This window comes from Leucoraja erinacea, chromosome 13, assembly GCF_028641065.1.
Source record: "Leucoraja erinacea ecotype New England chromosome 13, Leri_hhj_1, whole genome shotgun sequence".
Lineage (NCBI taxonomy): Eukaryota > Metazoa > Chordata > Chondrichthyes > Rajiformes > Rajidae > Leucoraja > Leucoraja erinaceus.
The window spans coordinates 54340785-54362995 of NC_073389.1; the positions used below are offsets into that span (position 1 = coordinate 54340785).

Here is a 22211-nt window from a genome sequence, read left to right on the forward strand (position 1 = left end):
CCCTGTGGCCGGGAGGGTTGCTCCACTGTCGCTGGGAGGAGTGGCGGCCGGCCGGCTTTGCTCTGCTCTGCTGTGCCCGGTTGTGTGGCCGCACCGAGGGCCGTGATGGCGGTGCCGGGTAGCGGGGAGCTCCGGGGACGGGCGGCCTGAGGCCTGAGGCCTGGACCTGGGGCCGGGGATGAGCAAGCAGGACGAGGCGGACCGCACCGTGTTTGTGGGGAACCTGGACGGCGGCGCCCGGGAGGAGATCCTGTTCGAGCTCTTCCTGCAGGTGACGGGACACACATCTCCCCCACCCCCTGGGGCCCGGGACACACATCTCCCCCACCCCCTGGGGCCCGGGACACACCTCTCCCCCACCCCCTGGGGCCCGGGACACACATCTCCCCCACCCCCTGGGGGCCGGGACACACATCTCCCCCACCCCCTGGGGCCCGGGACACACATCTCCCCCACCCCCTGGGGGCCCGGGACACACATCTCCCCCACCCCCTGGGGCCCGGGACACACATCTCCCCCACCCCCTGGGGCCCGGGACACACACATCTCCCCCACCCCACCCCCCCTGGGGCCCGGGACACACATCTCCCCCCCCACCCCCTGGGGGCCGGGACACACATCTCCCCCACCCCCTGGGGCCCGGGACACACATCTCCCCACCCCCCCTGGGGCCCGGGACACACATCTCCCCCACCCCCTGGGGCCCGGGACACTCATCTCCCCCACCCCTGGGCCCGGGACACACATCTCCCCCACCCCCTGGGGCCCGGGACACACATCTCCCCCACCCCCTGGGGCCCGGGACACACATCTCCCCCCCCCCCTGGGGCCCGGGACACACATCTCCCCCACCCCCAGGGGGGCCCGGACACACATCTCCCCCACCCCCTGGGGGCCGGGACACACATCTCCCCCACCCCCCCCCCCCCTGGGGCCCGGGACACACACATCTCCCCCACCCCCCAGGGGCCCGGGACACACATCTCCCCCACCCCCTGGGGGTCGGGACACACATCTCCCCCACCCCCTGGGGCCCGGGACACACATCTCCCCCCCCCCCTGGGGCCCGGGACACACATCTCCCCCCCCCCCGGGGCCCGACACACACATCTCCCCCACCCCCTGGGGCCCGGGACACACATCTCCCCCACCCCCTGGGGCCCGGGACACACATCTCCCCCACCCCCTGGGGCCGGGGACACACATCTCCCCCCCCCCCTGGGGCCCGGGACACACATCTCCCCCACCCCCTGGGGCCCGGGACACACATCTCCCCCCCCCCTGGGGCCCGGGACACACATCTCCCCCCCCCCCCCCTGGGGGTCGGGACACACATCTCCCCCACCCCCTGGGGGCCGGGACACATCTCCCCCCACCCCCTGGGGCCCGGGACACACATCTCCCCCACCCCCTGGGGGCCCGGGACACACATCTCCCCCACCCCCTGGGGCCCGGGACACACATCTCCCCCACCCCCTGGGGGCCGGGACACACATCTCCCCCACCCCTTGGGGGACCGGGACACACATCTCCCCACCCCCTGGGGGCCGGGACACACATCTCCCCCACCCCCTGGGGCCCGGGACACACATCTCCCCCACCCCCTGGGGGTCGGGACACACATCTCCCCCACCCCCTGGGGCCGGGACACTCGTCATCCCCACCCCCCCGGAGACCGGGACACACATCATCTCCCCCACCCCCTGGGGGTCGGGACACACATCTCCCCCACCCCCTGGAGACCGGGACACACACATCTCCCCCACCCCCTGGGGCCCGGGACACACATCATCCCCCCCCCCCCCCCCCCCGGGGACCGGGACACACACCCCAGCGATCAGCCCCCACCCTCACAGGATCATCACCACCCCCCGGGACCATCCCCACCCTCTGAGAGATCTCCCCCACCCTAGTGATCCTCCTCCCAAAGCTCGGATTCTTCCCCACCCCAGGGAGCATCCTTTCCCTCCCCTCTCCTCCCCCTATCCCGTCAGGATCATCCCCACCCGCTGGAGACTAAACCCCCACCCTAGTGACCTTCCTCCTCCACCCTGGGGACCTGTCATTTCCAGTCGGTGAAACCAAAATGTATAAAAATCATTAAAATCTTGACAATGTTCACTTTAACCACGTGATTTTTTTTCGTATTACAAATCTCAAATTGTGGAGTACAGAGGCAAATAAATAAATGCTGGGTCTTGGTCCCAGACATTATGGAGGGCGCTGTAAGATAGTGTACATTTTTCTCACAGAGAGTTGTGAGTGTGGAATTCTCTGCCACAGGGCAGTGGAGGCCGGTTCTCTGGATACTTTCAAGAGAGAGCTGGATAGGGCTCTTAAAGATAGCGGAATCAGGGGATATGGGGAGAAGGCAGGAATGGGGTACTGATTGGGGATGATCAGCCATGATCACATTGAATGGCGGTGCTGGCTCGAAGGGCCGAATGGCCTCCTCCTGCATCTATTGTCTATTAATGTAGGCCTGGATAGAGTGGATGTGGAGAGGATGTTTCCACTCGTGGGAGAGTCTGGGACTCGAGGTCATAGTCTTAGAATTACAGGACGTTCCTTTAGGAAGGAGATGAGGAGGAATTTCTTTATTCAGAGGGAGTGAAGAGTTCAGTAAATAGAGTTTATTGTCATGTGTCCCAGATCGGAAAATTCTTGCTTGCTGCAGCACAACAGAATATTGAAGGCATGAATACAGATCAGTTCAGAGTGCCCATATACCATAGAATATATATATACACACACATAAATAAACAGATAAAGTGCTTAAGAAGGGTTTCGGCACGAAACGTTGCCTATTTCCTTCGCTCCATAGATGTTGCTGCACCTTCTGAGTTTCTCCAGCACTTTTGTCTACCAACAGATAAAGTGCAATAGGCTGTTATAGTTCATAGTTTGTTTGAAGTTGTGTTTTATAGTCTGATGGCTGTGGGGAAGAAGCTGTTCCTGAACCTGGATGGTGAATCTGTGGAATTCTTTGCCACAGAAGGCTGTGGAGGCCAAGTCAGTGGATATTTTTAAGGCTGAGATAGATAGACTCTTGATTAGTGCGGGTGTCAGGGGTTACGGGGAGAAGGCAGGAGAATGGGGTTAGGAGGGAGAGATAGATCAGTCATGATTGAACTGCGGAGTGGACTTGATCTCCAGAGGGCACAGCATGATGGTCAGTGTGGGTGATGCTTCATCTTGCTTGTGAGACCACATCTGGAGTTTTGGTCTCCTAATTTGAGGAAGGACATCCTTGTGATTGAGGTAGTGCAACGTAGGTTCACAAGACTGATCCCTGGGATGGCGGGACTGTCATATGAGGAAAGATTGAAAAGACTAGGCTTGTATTCACTGGAGTTTAGAAGGATGAGGGGGATCTTATCGAAACATATAAAATTATAAAAGGACTGGACAAGCTAGATGCAGGAAAAATGTTCCCAATGTTGGGCGAGTCCAGAACCAGGGGCCACAATCTTAGGATAAAGGGGGGGACATTTAAGACTGAGGTGAGAAAAAACTTTTTCACCCAGAGAGTTGTAAATTTATGGAATTCAAGTTCAAGTTCAAGAGAGTTTGTAGTCATGTGTCCCTGATAGGATAATGATATTCTTGCTTTGCTTCAGCACAACAGAACACAATAGGCATTGACTACAAAACACATGAATAAATAAACTGATAAAGTGCAAATAACAATAATGGGTTATTAATGTTCAGAGTTTTGTCCGAGCAAGGTTTAATAGCCTGATGGCTGTGGGGAAGTAGCTATTCCTGAACCTGGTTGTTGCAGTCTTCAGGCTCCTGTACCTTCTACCTGAAGGTAGCAGGGAGATGAGTATGTGGCCAGGATGGTCTGCCACATAGGGCAGTGGAGGCCAAGTCACTGGATGGATTTAAGAGTTAGATAGAGCTCTAGGGGCTAGTGGAGTCAAGGGATATGGGGAGAAGGCAGGCACGGGTTATTTATAGGGGACGATCAGCCATGATTACAATGAATGGCGGTGCTGGCTCGAAGGACAGAATGACCTCCCCCTGCACCTATTTTTTATGTTTCTATGTTCCATTGTGATTGTAGGCAGGCCCACTAACTAAGGTGCACATTGCCAAGGAGAAGGACGGCAGGCAGAAGACCTACGGGTTTGTCTGCTTCAAGCACACAGAGTCTGTGCCCTACGCCATTACCCTGCTCAACGGCATCCGGCTATACGGTAGACCGCTGAACCTGCAATATCGCTCCGGTAGGTTGTGGATCAACACCGTACATTGCTCCTGGGCTATAGTGGACAGAAATGCTGGAGAAACTCAGCGGGTGAGGCAGCATCAATGGAGTGAAGGAATAGGTGACGTTTCGGGTCGAGACCCTTCTTCAGACTGATGTGGGGTGTGGGGGGGGTGGGAAGAAGAAAGAACGAGGCTGAGAGTGGGCTGCGGAAGAGCTGGGAAGAGGAGGGGAAGGAGGGAGAAAGCGAGGACTATCTGAAATTGGAGAAGTCAATGTTCATACCGCTGGGGTGTAAACTACCCAAGCGAAATATGAGGTGCTGCTCCTCCAATTCGCAGTGGGACTCACTCTGGCCATGGAGGAGTCCCAGGACAGAAAGGTCAGATTCGGAATGGGAGGGGGTGTTGAACCCCAGCGGTACGAACATTGACTTCTCCAATTTCAGGTAGTCCCTGCTTTCTCCCTCCTTCCCCTCCCCTTCCCAGCTCTCCCACAGCCTCTGTCTACCACAGCCACTGTCTCCACCGCTTCCTTTCTTCTTACCGCCCCCACCCCCACATCAGTCTGAAGAAGGGTCTCGACCCAAAACGTCACCTATTCCTTCGCTCCATAGATGATGCCTCACCCACTGAGTTTCTCCAGCAATTTTGTCTACCTTCGATTTTTCCAGCATCTGCAGTTCCTTCTTAAACGATACTGGGTTATATTTGTCACCATGTGGGGATACAGGAAAAAGGTTTTGGCTATCTGGTCCATTTAGAGATATCTGGTCCATTTAGAGATACAACAAATGCCGAAGATAGGCGCCAAAATGCTGGAGTAACTCAGCGGGACAGGCAGCATCTCTGGATAAAAGGAATGGGTGACGTTTCGGGTCGAGACCGCAAGGTCTCGTCCTAAAACGTCACCCATTCCATTTATCCAGAGATGCTGCCTGTCCCGCTGAGTTATAGACAAAAGAATATAGGTGCTGGAGTAGGCCTTTCGGCCCTTCAAGCCAGTACCGCCATTCAATGTGATCATGGCTCATCATCCCCAATCAGTACCCCGTTCCTGCCTTCTCCCCACATCCCTTGACTCCATTATCTTTAAGAGCCCTATCTAGTTCTCTCTTGAAAGTATCTAGAGAACTGGCCTCCACCGCCCTCTGAGGCAGAGAATTCCACAGACTCACAACCCTCTGTGTGAAAAAGTGTTTCCTCATCTCCGTTCTAAATGGTTTATCCCTTATTCTTAAACTGTGTGTGGCCCTGGATAGTGTTATGGCCCTGTCCCACTAGCAAGTTTACCCAAGAGCTCTCCCGAGTTTAAAAAAAAATCGAACTCTGTTCTAAATGGCTTACCCATTATTTGTAAACTGTGGCCCCTGGTTCTGGACTCCCCCAACATCGGGAACATGTTTCCTGCCTCTAGCGTGTCCAAACCCTTAATAATCTTATACGTTTCATTAAGATGCTCTCTCATCCTTCTAAACTCCAGAGTGTACAAGCTCTCAGCATATGACAGTCCCGCCATCCCGGGAATTAACCTTGTAAACCTATGCTGCACTCCCTCAATAGCAAGAATGTCCTTTCTCAAAGGACATTCTTACTCCAGCATTTTGTATCTACGAATTAAACCAGCATCTGCAGTTCTTTCCTACTGCATATGCTCATGTCCATACCACGATACCCATGCCCCCAAACATGATGCCAACTCATGCCGATTCCTTAGACTTTAGAGATACAGTGCGGAAACTGTCCCTTGGGCCCACCAAGTCCATGCCGACCATCGATCACCCATACACCAGTGCTATCCGACACGCACACTAAGGGGCAATTTATAGAAGCCAATTAACCTACAAACCCACGCAGGTCGCAGGGAGAACGTATAAACTCCGAACAGACAGCACCCATAGTCAGGTTCGAAACCGGGTCTCTGCCGCTGTGAGGCAGCAACTCTACCGCTGTGCCACTGTGCCGCCCTTTCCAGAGCAGAGTTTGCTGTAACCCAAATAGACAATAGGTGCAGGATTAGGCCATTCGGCCCTTCGAGCCAGCACCGCCGTTCAATGTGATCATTGCTGATCATCCACAATTATTACCCCGTTCCTGCCTTCTCCCCATATCCCTTAGAGCTCTATCTAACTCTTTCTTGAAAGTATCCAGAGAACCAGCCTCCACCACCCTCTGAGGCAGAGAATTCCACACAATCACAACTCTCTGTGTGAAAAAATAGCCTTTATCTTTGATTAATTCCTGTGAAGATTCATGTATGTGTGGAGCCCACGCATAGTGTTTCTGCAACACTGAGGGCCTCTGAACTTGTTGCATTTCTTCAAAAGCTGCACGATAAAGAGATTGGATCTTTACAATAAAATTGCAGTCAGCTCTGCACGTTGGCGACTACATACCCTGACAAGGTCAGGATGGTGTTTAGGACAGTTTGAGATAAGGTCATAAGTCATTGGAGCCGAATTAGGCCATTCAGCCAATCAAGTCTACTCCGCCATTCAATCATTCTCTCAGCATATGACAGTCCCGCCATCCCAGGAATTAGCCTTGTAAACCTACGCTGCACTCCCTCAAAAGCATTTTGTGTCTATGATTTAAACCAGCATCTGATCTATCTCTCCCTCCTGACCCCAATCTCCTGCCTTCTCCCCATAACCCCTGATACCCATACTAATCAAGAATCTATCTATCTCTGCCTTAAAAATATCCACTGACTTGGCCTCCACAGCCGTCTGTGGCAAAGAATTCCACAGATTCACCACCCTCTGTCTAAAGAAATGTCTCCTCATCTCCTTCCTAAAAGAACATCCTTTAATTCTGAGGCTATGGACATCCTATAATTCCTAGACTCTCCCACTAGTGGAAATATCCTGTCCACATCCACTCGATCCAAGCCTTTCACTATTCTGTAAGTTCCAATGAGGTCCTCCCCACATTCTTCTAAACTCCAGCGAGTACAGGCCCAGTGTCGACAAACGCTCATCATAGGTTAAGCCACTCATTCCTGGGATCATTCTTGTAAACCTCCTCTGGACCCTCTCCAGAGCCGGCACATCCTTCCTCAAACATTGGGCCCAAAACTGCTCACAATATTCCAAATGCGGCCTGACCCATTAATTAAAAGCATGGGACAAAAGTGGGCTTTCGTTGTCCGAAAATCAATCGATCAGCGACCTGGGGAGGGGGGCCGTGCTGCTAGGGGAACAGCCTGTCCTCCATAAGACATTGTCCAGGCTTGCATCCGACCAGGATGCATCAGCCAAGGTCAGTCATAACCGAGGGGGGGCCTACTAACTGTCCGAAAATTAAAAAATGGAAGGTTGAAGTTTTTGGGGAGCGTGTTATCGTGAATAACTGTAGCAGACGCGTGTTGTTATGTGAGGTTTACGGGACCGGTGTGTGTGTGTGTGTGTTGCAGGGAGCTCCCACAACACTGACGCAGGTACGCCGTACCTGGGAGCGGAGAACACTCTGTGTCGAATGCCACAGGACAACTCCAGGTACAGTAACTGTGAAGCTTTACCTTTGGTTAAATACGAACCGGCATCCGGCTCTATAGAGAGAGTACAGAGGAGATTTACTAGAATGTTGCCTGGGTTTCAGCAACTAAGTTACAGAGAAAGGTTGAACAAGTTAGGCCTTTACTCTTTGGAGCGCAGAAGGTTAAGGGGGGACTTGATAGAGGTTTTTAAAATGATGAGAGGGATAGACAGAGTTGACGTGGGAAAGCTTTTCCCACTGAGAGTAGGGAAGATTCAAACAAGGGGACATGACTTGAGAATTAAGGGACTGAAGTTTAGGGGTAACATGAGGGGGAACTTCTTTACTCAGAGAGTGGTGGCTGTGTGGAATGAGCTTCCAGTGGAGGTGGTGGAGGCAGGTTTGTTTTTATCATTTAAAAATAAATTGGATAGTTATATGGATGGGAAGGGAATGGAGGGTTATGGTCTGAGCGCAGGTATATGGGACTAGGGGAGATTATGTGTTCGGCACGGACTAGAAGGGTCAAGATGGCCTGTTTCCGTGCTGTAATTGTTATATGGTTATCCGCAGTTCCTTCCTACACTGTACATTTCCACGTTCTATCTGTGTAGAGACTCGCCTGTAAAACAGCGTCTGCAGTTCCTTCCTGCATGTGACAGGTGGATACAGGTGAGGGAGGGGTTGGATGGCAGGTGGCTGGAGTAAGTGGCAAAGGAAACAAAAAGGTGTCAGATAAGGAGAGGGGAATGAAATGCAAACAGAGAAAATAGGTGCAGGAGTAGGCCATTCGGCCCTTCGAGCCAGCACCGTCATTCAATATGATCATGGCTGATCATCCAGAATCAGTATCCCGTTCCTGCTTTTCCCCGTATCCCTTGATTCCTTTAGCCCTAAGAGCTACATCTACCTCTCTCTTGAAAACATCCAGTGAATTGGCCTCCACTGCCTTCCACAGATTCACAACTCTCTGGGTGTTTTTTTTTTTCCCTCATCTCATTCCTTTATTCTTCAACTGTGACCCCTGGTTCTGGACTCCCCCCAACATCGGGAACATTTTTTCTGCATCTAGCCTCTCCAATCCTTTCAGAATTTTATATGTTTCTATAAGATTCCCTCTCATCCTTCTAAATTCCAGTGAATGCAAGCCCAGTCGACCCATTCTTTCATCATATGCCAGTCCCGCTATGCCGGAATTAACCGGGTGAACCTACGCTGCACTCCCTCAATAGTAATAATTTCCTTCCTCAAATTAGGAGACCAAAATTGCATGCAGTACTCCAGGTGCGGTCTCACCAGGGCCCTGTACAACTGCAGTAGGACCTCCTGGCTCCTACTCAAATCCTCTCGCAACGAAGGCCATTAGCTTACTTCACTGCCTGCTGTACCTCCATGCTTACTTTCAGTGACTGATGTACACCCAGCACACCCAGGTCTCCTTGCACCTCCCCTTTTTCCTAATCTGACACCATTCAGATAATATGAATCCAGTGATAGGAACATTGGCTTCTCTAACTTCAGATAGCCCTTGCTTTCCCTCTCTCTCCATCCCCTCCCCCTTCCCAGTTCCCCCACCAGTCTTATTGTCTCCGACTACATTCTATCTCTGTCCCGCCCACTCCCCTGACATCGGTCTGAAGAAGGGTCTCGACCCAAAACGTCACCCATTCCTTCTCTCCAGGGATGCTGCCTGTCCCGCTGTTACTCCAGCATTTTTTTGTCTACCATTCAGATAAAAACCTGCCTTCCTGTTCCAGCCATCAAAGTGAATAACCTCACATTAATCCACATTATACTGTATCTGCCATGCATCTGCCCACTCACCCAACCTATCAAAGTCACCCTGCAGCCTCATGGCATCCTCATCGCAGCTCACACTGCCACCCAGCTTTGTGTCATCCGCAAACTTGGAGGTGTCTCATTTAATTCCCTCGTCTAAATCGTTAATATATATTGTAAATAGCTGAGGTCCCAACACTGAGCCTTGCGGCACCCCACTAGTCACTGCCTGCCATTCTGAAAAGGATCCATTAATTCCTGCTCTTTGCTTCCTGTCTGCCACCCAGTTCTCTATCCATGTCAATACCCGACCCCCAATACCATGTGCTCAAATTTTGCACACTAATCTCTTGTGTGGGACCTTGTCAAAGGCTTTTTGAAAGTTCAGATACACCACATCCACTGGCTCTCCCTTATCCATTCTACTTGTTACATTCTCAAAAAATTCCAGAAGATTAGCCGAGCATGATTTCCCCTTCATAAATCCATGCAGATTTTGACCGATCCTGTCACTGTTTTCCAAATGCGCTGCTATAACATCTTTAATAATCGACTCAAGCATCTTCCCCACTACCGATGTAAGGCTAACTGGTCTATAATTCCCCGTTTTCTCTCTCCCTCCTTTCTTAAAAAGTGTAGTTACATTGGCTATCCTCCAGTCCACAGGAACTGATCCAGAGTCGAGAGAACATTGGAAACTGATCACCAATGCATGCACAATTTCAAGGGCCACCTCCTTGAGTATCCTGGGATGCAGACCATCAGGTCCCCGGGGATTTATCTCCCTTCAGTCCCAACAGTTTACCCAACACCATTTCCTGACTAATGTGGATTCCCTTAAGTTCCTCCCTACCATCAGTCCCCTAGTATTTCTGGGAGATATACAGATCCTCGGTCCCTTAGTATTTCTGGGAGATTGTTTGTGTCGTCCTTTGTGAAGATAGAACCAAAATACTTGTTTAACTGGTCTGCCATTTCCTTGTTTCCTCATTATAAATTCACCTGTCTCTGACTGACTTCTTCTTGCGTATGGCGTGCACAGCCTAAAGTTGTAGGACAACTTGTTCTATTTGATCTTACTTGATTATGCACGCCGGGTTGATTGCATTCATCGAAACAGGGCGGACCACGTGAAGGTTGCAATCTCCCACCCTACTCTGACTGTAAGGGACCTACATTTGACTTCACTAATCTTTTCCTTTTTACATATCTAAAGACGTTTTTAAGAGTTAGTTTTTATATTCCCCGCAAACTTTCTTTCATGCACTTCCCCCCCCCCCCCCTCTTAATTAACCCCTTTGTCTAGGTATGTTACAAAACCTACCTGAATCGTCGTTGAGAATCTGTCCCAGCCCCGTGTGTGTGATTTTGGCGCTGTTTAGAGGGGGCGGGTTTAAAACGCGATTTTTACTAGGCTGTTGCAATCGAAAATGTTCAGCCTAGTAAATCATTAACGGAAAATCGCTGACAGACCCCGTCGCAAAAGGTATTATTAGTTTTTATGGCCTTGTATAATAGTTATAGTAGTTTAAAAATCACTCTCTAAACCCGCGACCTCTCGCAGCCCCAGGGTTTTATAAAACAAACAATTAAAGGTATGTACCTTATTTTTACATTAAAAGGGGCTTCTTAAGAACCCTGTATATAAAGTTTTCTATAGCGAGTAGCTCATTTTGGGCTCTTTATATCCCGCAGTATTTTTCTGGGCATTTGAGGGCACAAATCCAGCGCAATGTGAACGTTCTAAACCAGCGCGTTCACAGGATCCCACTAGAAAGCTGATTTTAAAATGGACTTTAATTTACAGCAATTGAACACTAAATTCCTTCCATTTGGCCTATAAATTGATGTAAATGAGATTTTAAAATCATGTTTTATTGTGAATTATTTGTGAATATTATTTGAACACTTAGGCTATTTAAAAATGTTAATCATTTATTAAGAAATGGATAGGTGTTTAGATCTAGTAATTGAAGTTTGAAATTAGCTACAATTGGGTAACTAACTAATATATGCTTTAATTTCAGGTCATCCAAGTAAGATTATTTTATATTTGTTTCAGAATGGTTCAATCTATGATAACTGAAAATTTCATTCAGTTCTCTTAATTTTTAAGAAGGTTATGGGCTTTTGACTGTCCATGATCACAGCTTTTTTGTTGTGTCCATAGAAAATCAATAGGGAACAAGATGCTAATTTCCGAGTATGAAAATGGCCATAACTTTTTTATTACTTGAGATATGAAAGTGAATTAGGTGTCAAGTTAAACTTATTGTTATGCTTTATCTGATGGGATAAATTGCAGACTTGATTTTTTAAATCTCAAAATTTTGTAACATTGCTACTTTGTCCTCCTCTGTTGAGTTCTAAATTTCTCCCAGTCCGCTGGTGTGCTGCTTCCTCTGGCCAATTTATCTGCCTCTTCGGATTTAACACTATCCTTGATTTCCCTTGTCAGCCATGGTGGAGACGCCTTCCCCATTTTATTTTTTCGCCAGACAGGGATGAACAATTTTTGGAGGTCAACCATGCGGTCTTTAAATCTTCACCATTGCATCTCCACCGTTAACCCTTTAAGTATAATTTGCCTGTCTATCCGAACCAATTCCCGTCTCATACCTTTCAAAGTCTCCTTTCTTTAAGAATTAACCTGGTGAACCTACGCTGCACTCCCTCAATAGCAAGAATGTCCTTCCTCAAATTGGAGAGAAGAAGAGAGGAAGGAGAGAAGAGGTGAATCACAGTCTTGTGTCCCCTGTTAATACATTCTCTCTCTGTGTGTTTGCTGCAGGAACGTTCAGTTCCCCAGTGGGCCCAGTTCCTCGCTGTTTCTAACTCCACCGTATTGTATGAACAACAGTTACAGCCACCCTGATCCCTACTACTGGCAAGCAATGGTGAGTAACGGCTTGGGCCACTGGAAGGAAGCCTGTCTGGTCACTAGCCTTGTTTAAGAAAGAACTGCAATGCTGGAAAAATCGAAGGTAGACAAAAATGCTGGAGAAACTCAGCGGGTGAGACAGCATCTAAGGAGAGAAGGAATTGGTGACGTTTCGGGTCGAGACCCTTCTTCAGACTGATGTGGGGGTAAGGGGAGGGTGCGGGAAGAAGAAAGGAAGAGGTGGAGACAGTGGGCTGTGGGGGAGCTGGGAAGGGGAGGGGAAGGAGGGAGAAAGCAGGGACTACCTGAAATTGGAGAAGCCTATGTTCATACCGCTGAGGTGTAAACTGCCCAAGCGGAATATGAGGTGCTGCTCCTCCAATTTGCGGTGGGACTCACTCTGGCCATGGAGGAGGCCCAGGACAGAGAGGTCAGATTGGGAACGGGAGGGGGAGTTGAAGTGCTGAGCCACCGGGAGATCAGATTGGTTAATGTGAACTGTGCAGAGGTGTTGGGCGAAGCGATCGCCAAGCCTGTGCTTGGTCCCACCGATGTAGAGCAGTTAGTTAGCTTTGTGCCTTAGTAAGTTTGCTTTACAGTTTTTAGAGATACAGCGCGGAAACAGGCCCTTTGGCCCACCGGGTCCGTGCCGACCAGCGACCCCCGCACACTAACACCATCCTACACACACTAGGGACAATTTACAATTATGCCAAGCCAATTAGCCCTTTAACTAGTATGTCTTTGGAGTGTCGGAGGAATCCAGAGCTCCCGGAGAAAACCCACACAGGTCAAGGGGAGAACGTACAAACTCCGTACAGACAGCACCCGTAGTCAGGATCGAACCTGTGTCCCTGGCGCTGTGAGGCATCAGCTCTACCCGCTGCGCCACTGTTGGAAGTGAATGCGGAGGAGATGAGTTTACAATACAATACAATACAATTTATTTGTCACTTGAACCTCATAGAGGCTCAAGTGAAATGTTGTTTCTGCAGTCATACATACAAGAAAAAAAAGACCCAAGACACAACACAATTTACACAGACATCCATCACAGCGCATCCCCACCTCGCTGTGATGGAAGGCAAAAAAACGTATCTCTCCCCTGCACTTCCCTCTCCCCCCGATGTCAGAGTCAAAGTCAGAGCCCCCGGCGGGCGACAACAATTGTCCCGCGGCCATTAACGCCGCGCCGGGGGCTCGGTATAAGGTGGCATTGTGCTTACAATGGACATTGTGAGCTGATGGGGCCTTGTTGTGTGTTGTTCTGTTTCAGATGAGCTCCTACACCCTGCAGCAGTACCACCTCAGTTCCCAGCTACTCCAGCAACAGCAGCAGCAGCAGCAGCAGCAGTACTACCCGCCGACCTCGGTGCCTCCCATGCCCAGCTTCGGGCATCTGCAGGACCTCGCGTCCTGGCCATGCCCCGCCACCCCAGACAGCAGCTGGCCCCCGCCGGAGCCCGAGCCCGTGGTGGGGGGTGGGGGGGGCAGCCGCGGGCGACGGGACAGCGGAGGGGGGGGCAAGACCCTGGGCTCGGACAGCGACAGCGACGGCCGCAGCCAGCGCTTGCCGGCCTTCAGCAAGCACTCCTACAGGAAGCACAAGTCCAAGAAGAAGAAGTACTGAGGGCGGCGGGGGCAGGGGGAAGGGGTACGGAATCCCAACTTGCCACCCCCTCCCCCGCACCGACGGAATCCTGGCGTTCCCACCGTGTGTATGAGGACAGGCCGTGGAGAAGTCCCCCGCACCTGGGATGGATCTCACACCCACCCTCGCGGTGCGGGTACGACAGGCTGGGCAGACAAAGCCCCTCCAAACTGGGGACTGAATCCGACAGAGGATTGGAGCTACAGACTGCTGCAGGCCCGCACACGCACGCACGCCCGCCAGCAATGGGAACCAAGTGGCATTGAATGAATTGAGGAACGCCGCACATCCATGAGAATTTCTTCCCCCCCCCCCCCCCCCCCCCGATCGACTGAAATGAAACTAAAGGTACACAACAATGCTGGAGAAAAACTCAGCGGGTGCAGCAGCATCTATGGAGCGAAGGAAATAGGCAACGTTTCGGGCCGAAACCCTGAAGGAAATAGGCAACGTTTCGGGCCGAAACCCTGAAGGAAATAGGCAACGTTTCGGGCCGAAACCCTGAAGGAAATAGGCAACGTTTCGGGCCGAAACCCTGAAGGAAATAGGCGACGTTTCGGGCCGAAACCCTGAAGGAAATAGGCAACGTTTCGGGCCGAAACCCTGAAGGAAATAGGTAACGTTTCGGGCCGAAACCCGTAAGGGTTTCGTCCCGAAACGTTGCCTATTTCCTTCGCTCCATAGATGCTGCCGCACCCTGCTGAGTTTCTCCAGCAATTTTTGTGTACCTTCGATTTTCCAGCATCTGCAGTTCCTTCTTGAAATGAAACTAAGCCTGGCACCAGTGGTAAAGCCGCCACCTCTGTGGCCACTGGCGGCCAAGGTAGTGCGTGGCCGGTCCTGCCCAGCTCTCCTGCCTTAGCCCAAGTGCAATGCCCGGCTGCAAACATGTTACTTACTGGCAAGTTTATTGATCAAATCAGACTCGCCAAATGTTGGTCGCCTCCAGAAATTAAAAGCTGCTCGCTCCTCTCAGTTCAGTCTCACCGTCATTAGCGTTTCTTGCCTCGTCTCCTTGTGTGGTAAAGGTGCTGTAACTACAGAGCAACAGGCCCATTGAGGGATGAGTATTATACAGAGAGAAACAGCATGGAAAGGGGCGATCACAGTGGTGCAGCAGTCTTACAGCGAATGCTTCAGACTCCAGCATCGTCCCCACCACCGATGTCAGGCTAACAGGGGTCACAGCTTAAGGATAGTCAAGTCAAGTCAAGTCAAGTTTATTTGTCACATACACATACGAGATGTGCAGTGAAATGAAAGTGGCAATGCTCGCGGACTTTTGTGCAAAAGACAAACAACAAAACAACCAAACAAACTATAAACACAATCATAACACACATATTCTTTTACATAATAAATAATGGAAGGAAAAACGTTCAGTAGAGTTAGTCCCTGGTGAGATAGGCGTTTACAGTCCGAATTGCCTCTGGGAAGAAACTCCTTCTCAACCTCTCCGTTCTCACCGCATGGCAACGGAGGCGTTTGCCTGACCGTAGCAGCTGGAACAGTCCGTTGCAGGGGTGGAAGGGGTCTCCCATGATTTTATTTGCTCTGAAGTTGCACCTCCTGTTGTATAGTTCCTGCAGGGGGGTGAGTGAAGTTCCCATAGTGCATTCGGCCGAACGCACTACTCTCTGCAGAGCCTTCTTGTCCTTGGCAGAGCAATTCCCGAACCAGATGGTAATGTTCCCAGACAAGATGCTTTCCACCGCCGCTGCGTAGAAGCACTGTAGGATCCTCGGAGACACTCTGAATTTCCTTAATTGCCTGAGGTGGTAAAGGCGCTGCCTTGCCTTACTCACGAGTGCTGAGGCGTGTGATGCCCATGTCATATCCTCAGAGATGTGGACTCCCAGATATTTAAAACAGTTCACCCTATCCACAGGATAGAGGGGAAATCCTTTTGCACCGAGATGAGAAAAACATTTTTCACGCAGAGAGTGGTGAATCTCTGGAACTCTCTGCCACAGAAGGTAGTTGAGACCAGTTCATTGGCTATCTTTAAGAGGGAGTTAGTCAAAGTCAAAGTAAACTTTATTGTCAATTCAAATAATGCAATAAGTAGTTACACAGAGGATTGAAATTGCGTTTCCACATACTCCAAATGTGCAATAATATTTATAACACAGACAGACTATATACCAATAAAGATAGACAGTGGACATATACATTATATAAAATATTCACAGTGTGCCAGAGTGTAGTAAAATTTTAAGGTATGTTATTAAGGTGCAATAATAAAGGTGCAATATAGAAAAGTGCAAATAGCATACTGCAGACATTGAGTTAAAGTTATTTTGACAGTCAGTTGGTCTTTGTTTGTGTAATGTTCATGGAATTTTCTTGAGTGTGTTGAGTAGTCTGATGGCCTGAGGAAAAAAGCTGTTTTTGAATCTGGAGGTTTTGCTCCGCATGCTGGAGTTAGATGTGGCCCTTGTGGCTAAAGGGATCAGGGGGTATGGAGAGAAGGCAGGTACGGGATACTGAGTTGGATGATCAGCCATGATCATATTGAATGGCGGTGCAGGCTCGAAGGGCCGAATGGCCTACTCCTGCACCTATTTTCTATGTTTCTAACTGGTCTATAATTCCCTGTTTTCTCTCTCCCGCCATTCTTAAAAAATGGGATAACATTAGCTGCCCTCCAATCCACAGGAACTGATCCTGAGTCTATAGAACATTGGAAAATGATCACCAATGCATCTACGATTTCTAGACCCACTTCCTTAAGTACCCTGGGATGCAGACCATCAGGCCCTGGGGATTTATCAGCCTTCAGTCCCATCAGTCTACCCAACACCATTTCCTGCCTAATGTGGATTTCCTTCAGTTCCTCCGTCGCCCCAGATCCTCTGGCCACTACTATATCAGGAAGATAGTTTGTGTCTTCCTTAGTGAAGACAGATCCAAAGTACCTGTTCAACTCCACTGCCATTTCCTTGTTCCCCATAATAAATTCACCTTTTCCTGTCTTCGAAGGTCCAACTTTGGTCTTAACTAATTTTTTCCTCCTCACATACCTAAAGAAGCTTTTACTATCCTGCTTTATATTCTTGGGTAGCTTACCTTCGTACCTCATCTTTTCTCCCCGTATTGTATTTTTAGTTATATTCTGTTGTTCTTTAAACATTACCCAATCCTCTTGCTCCCGCTCATCTTTGCTACGTTGGACTTCTTTGCTTTAATTTTTATCCTGTCCCTGACGTCCCTTGTCAGCCACAGTCGCCCCTTTCTCCCCTTGGAATCTTTCTTCCTCCTAGGAATGAACTGATCCTGCACCTTCTGTATTATTCCTAGATACACCTGCCATTTTTGTTCCACTGTCATCCCTGCTCGGGTATCTTCCAGTTAACTTTGGCCAGCTCCTCCCTCATGGCCCCATAGTCCCCTTTATTCAACTGCAACACTGACACCTCCGATCTATCCTTCTCCCTCTCCAGTTGTAGATTAAACCTGACCATGTTATGGTCACTGCCTCCTAATGGCTCATTTCGTTTGGACCTCAAGGGGTCCAAATGACAATTAAATGTATCTTGTATCTTGTATTAACCTCAAGGTCCTTTATCAAATCCGGTTCATGACATAACACTAAATCCAGAATTGTCTTCTCCCTGGTAGGCTCCAATACAAGCTGTTCTAAGAATCCAATTTGTAGAATTTCCTGCCACAGAGGGCAGTGGAGGCCAAATCTCTGGATGGATTGAAGAGAGAGTTAGATAGAGCTCTAGGGATATGTGGAGAAGGCAGGCACGGGTTATTGATTGGGGACGATCAGCCATGATCACAATGAATGGTGGTGTTGGCTCGAAGGGCTGAATGGCCTCCTCCTGCACCTATTTTCTATGTTTCTTTTCTATGAGCCAGTGGGCTGAGGAAAGGATGAAAAGGGGAGGAGAAAGAAGGGACTACCTGAAATTAGAGGTCAATGTTCATACCGCTGGGGTGTAAACTACCCAAGCAAAATACTCTTTAACCCCGAGGTCCTTTATCAAATCCATCACAAAGGCACTCTACAAAGTCCTTTTCTATGGATCCAGTACCAACCTGATTTTCCCAGTCTACCTGCATGTTGAAATCTCCCATAACAACCACAACATTACTTTTACTACATGCCAATTTTAACTCCTGATTCAACTTGCGCCCTATGTCCAGGCTACTGTTGAGGGGCCTGTAGATTAGTCCCATTTGGGTCTTTTTAGAATACGATACGTTTACTGTGCAACAAAATTCCATTGCATCTCCTTCGGTTTAAAAAGAACAAAACACAAACAGCAATTGACTCACATCTGCACAAATCAGTAAAAAAAATAATAAATAGGTATTAAAAATATTAAAAAAGAATATTGTGCATTATCTTGCACCCCAAATTATATTCTGCTTCCCCAGTGTTCTCTGTTGGAATTAAGTTATTTTATCGCACATGGGTAGAAACTTTTTTAGTCTACCGGTGCGAGCCTTCAGAGACCTGTTATCGCCTCCCAGAGGAGGGTAGCAGAGTGAAGAGGTGGTTGGCACGGTGGGATGTGCCCTGTTTGATGTCTGTGGCCCAGCACAAGCATCGGGCCCTGTATATGTCATGCAGGGAGGGTAGTTGAGCGTTTTTGATGCTCTGTGCAGTTTTTATAACTCTGCATCGCCCTCCTCTCAGCCACAGTGCAGCTAGCAAACCACACCAGGATGCCATAGGAGAGGATACTTTCCACGGCGCACACCGCAGCGGCTGTGAAACGTTTGCTCTCCGCAGAGAAATACAGCCGCTGCTGTGACTTCTTCACGAGAGTGACGGTGTTCATTGTCCATTTAAGGTCCTGGGAGATGTTTATTCCCAGGAACATAAAGCCAGTGACTCTCTCCACCGTGTCTCCTTTGATGTAGAAAGGAGCAGGTTCCTGACTCCTCTTCCTCCTGACGTCAACGACCAGTTCTTTTGTTTTAGTTGGGTGGAGTACCAGGTTATTTTTAGTGCACCAGACAGTCAGTTTTTGGACGTCATCTCTGTAGGCAGACTCGTCGTTGTTATTTATCAGCCCCACCACAGTCGTGTCGTCCGCAAACTTGATGAACCGGTTTGTGGATCATCAAGTTTGGATCATCAACAACTAAGTTACAGAGATAGGTTGAATAAGTTAGGTCTTTATTCTCTGGAGCGCAGAAGGTTAAGGGGGGACTTGATAGAGGTCTTTAAAATGATGAGAGGGATAGACAGAGTTGATGTGGACAAGCTTTTCCCTTTGAGAATAGGGAAGATTCAAACAAGAGGACATGACTTCAGAATTAAGGGACAGAAGTTTAGGGGTAACATGAGGGGGAACTTCTTTACTCAGAGAGTGGTAGCGGTGTGGAATGAGCTTCCAGTGGAAGTGGTGGAGGCAGGTTCATTGGTATCATTTAAAAATAAATTGGATAGGCATATGGATGAGAAGGGAATGGAGGGTTATGGTATGAGTGCAGGCAGGTGGGACTAAGGGAAAGAAAGTTGTTCGGCACGGACTTGTAGGGCCGAGATGGCCTGTTTCCGTGCTGTAATTGTTATATGGTTATATGGTTAAGATGGGACTCAGCACACAACCTTGTGGCGCTCCTGTGCTGAGCGTCAGGACTGGGGAGCGATTGGACCCCATCCTGACAGTCTGTGGGCGGTCTGTTAAAAAAGTCCTTGATCCATCTGCATGTGTTGGCATTAACACCCAGGTCAGACAGTTTGTCCACCATTCTGGGGATGATGGCATTAAATGCAGAACTAAAATCTACAAAAACAACATCCTTACCCTTACAATTCCTTAGTTCTATCCACACTGACTCCACGTCTCCTGTCTCAATGTCACCCCTTGCAAGGGACTGAATTTCATTCCTCACCAACAGAGCAACACCACCCCCTGTCTGTCTTTTCGATAGGAGGTATAACCCTGAATATTCAAGAAGGAACTGCAGATGCTGGAAAATCGAAGGTACACAAAAATGCTGGAGAAACTCAGCGGGTGCAGCAGCATCTATGGAGCGAAGGAAATAGGTAACGTTTCGGGCCGAAACCCTTTGGGTTTCGGCCCGAAACGTTGCCTATTTCCTTCAGGGTTTCGGCCCGAAACGTCGCCTATTTCCTTCGCTCCATAGATGCTGCTGCACCCGCCGAGTTTCTCCAGCATTTTTGTCTACCCTTGAATATTCAGTTCCCAGTCCTGGCCCTCTTGCACCCATGTTTCTGTAATTCCCACAACATCATACTTGCCAGTTTCTACCCGAGCCTCAAGCTCGTCCACTTTATTCCACTTACACTTCAAGCATTCATATCCAGCACTTTGACCTCTGTATTCACTCCCCCCTCCCCCCCCCCCTCGCAATTGGCAATTGGCCCTGACCTTACCCTGTTGTCCATTCTCAAGCTTTCCTTCCCATTAATTCGAGAATCATTTGTAATTTTTCCTGTAATCACTTCAACTCCATCTTTATACAATACAATGCAATTTATTTGTCGTTTTGGACCCCGTGGAGGTCCAAATGAAATGTCGTTTCTGCAGCCATACATACAAAACGAAAAAGACCCAAGACACAACACAATTTACACAAAGTAGGCTTCACCTCCCCCTCCCACTCCGCCTCCGACCTCTCTGTCCTGGGTCTCCTCCATGGCCACAGCGAGCAGCACCGGAAATTGGAGGAACAGCACCTCATATTCCGTTTGGGGAGTCTGCACCCCGGGGGCATGAACATCGAATTCTCCCAATTTTGTTAGTCCTTGCTGTCTCCTCCCCTTCCTCAGCCCCCCTGCTGTCTCCTCCCATCCCCCAGCCTTCGGGCTCCTCCTCCTTTTCCCTTTCTTGTCCCCGCCCCCGATCAGTCTGAAGAAGGGTTTCGTCCCGAAACGTTGCCTATTTCCTTCGCTCCATAGATGCTGCTGCACCCGCTGAGTTTCTCCAGCTTTTTTGTGTAACCTACAATTTACACAAACATCCTTCACAGCGCATCTTCTCCTCGCTGTGAAGGATGGCAAAAAAAATCATATCTCTCCCCTGCACTCTCCTCTCCCCCCCCCCCCATGTCAGAGTCAAAGACAGTCAAAGCCCCCCGCGGGCAATGTTAAATGTCCCGCAGCCATTATACTCCCAATTTGTCAATCCCTCCACCCCCCCCCCCCCCCCACTATTTAGTTTAAACCCACACGCGTAGCCCTAGCAAACCTGGCTGCCAGAATGTCGGCCCCCCTCTAGTTAAGGTGTAACCCGTCCCTTTTGTACAGGTCAACCCTACCGCACACAGTGACCGTCCACGCCGCGTGGTCACACAGTGACCGTCCGCACCGCATGGCCACACAGTGACCGTCCACACCGCGTGGTCACACAGTGACCGTCCGCGCCGCGTGGTCACACAGTGACCGTCCACACCGCGTGGTCACACAGTGACCGTCCACACCGCGTGGTCACACAGTGACCGTCCGCGCCGCATGGTCACACAGTGACCGTCCACACCGCATGGTCACACAGTGACCGTCCACACCGCATCGTCACACAGTGACCGTCCACACCGCGTGGTCACACAGTGACCGTCCACACCGCGTGGTCACACAGTGACCGTCCACACCGCATGGTCACACAGTGACCGTCCACACCGCATCGTCACACAGTGACCGTCCACACCGCGTGGTCACACAGTGACCGTCCACCCCGCATGGTCACACAGTGACCGTCCACACCGCATGGTCACACAGTGACCGTCCACACCGCGTGGTCACACAGTGACCGTCCACACCGCGTGGTCACACAGTGACCGTCCACCCCGCATGGTCACACAGTGACCGTCCACACCGCATGGTCACACAGTGACCGTCCACACCGCATGGTCACACAGTGACCGTCCACACCGCATGGTCACACAGTGACCGTCCACACCGCGTGGTCACACAGTGACCGTCCACACCGCGTGGTCACACAGTGACCGTCCACACCGCATCGTCACACAGTGACCGTCCACACCGCATCGTCACACAGTGACCGTCCACACCGCATCGTCACACAGTGACCGTCCACACCGCGTGGTCACACAGTGACCGTCCACCCCGCGTGGTCACACAGTGACCGTCCACGCCGCGTGGTCACACAGTGACCGTCCACACCGCATCGTCACACAGTGACCGTCCACACCGCGTGGTCACACAGTGACCGTCCACACCGCATGGTCACACAGTGACCGTCCAAGGTAGACCCAGCAAGGGCC

The 22211-nt window shown here is 50.2% G+C and overlaps 1 protein-coding gene across 2 annotated transcripts; it reads left to right on the plus strand.

Annotated features, from left to right (window-relative positions):
• Window positions 1–14975, plus strand: LOC129703073 (splicing regulator RBM11-like). 2 transcript variants are annotated; one of them, XM_055645265.1, is made up of 6 exons: window positions 2–271; window positions 4070–4232; window positions 7628–7709; window positions 12260–12365; window positions 13626–13677; window positions 14717–14975. In XM_055645265.1, the coding sequence occupies exons 1-6, from the start codon at window positions 179–181 to the stop codon at window positions 14860–14862; spliced, it is 642 nt and encodes a 213-aa protein (XP_055501240.1). In that variant the 5' UTR covers window positions 2–178; the 3' UTR covers window positions 14863–14975. The 2 variants fall into 2 exon arrangements, with proteins under 2 accessions (XP_055501239.1, XP_055501240.1); XM_055645264.1 differs by lacking the exon at window positions 14717–14975 and having other exon boundaries at window positions 1–271; window positions 13626–14317.
• Window positions 14976–22211: the final 7236 nt, after the last annotated feature.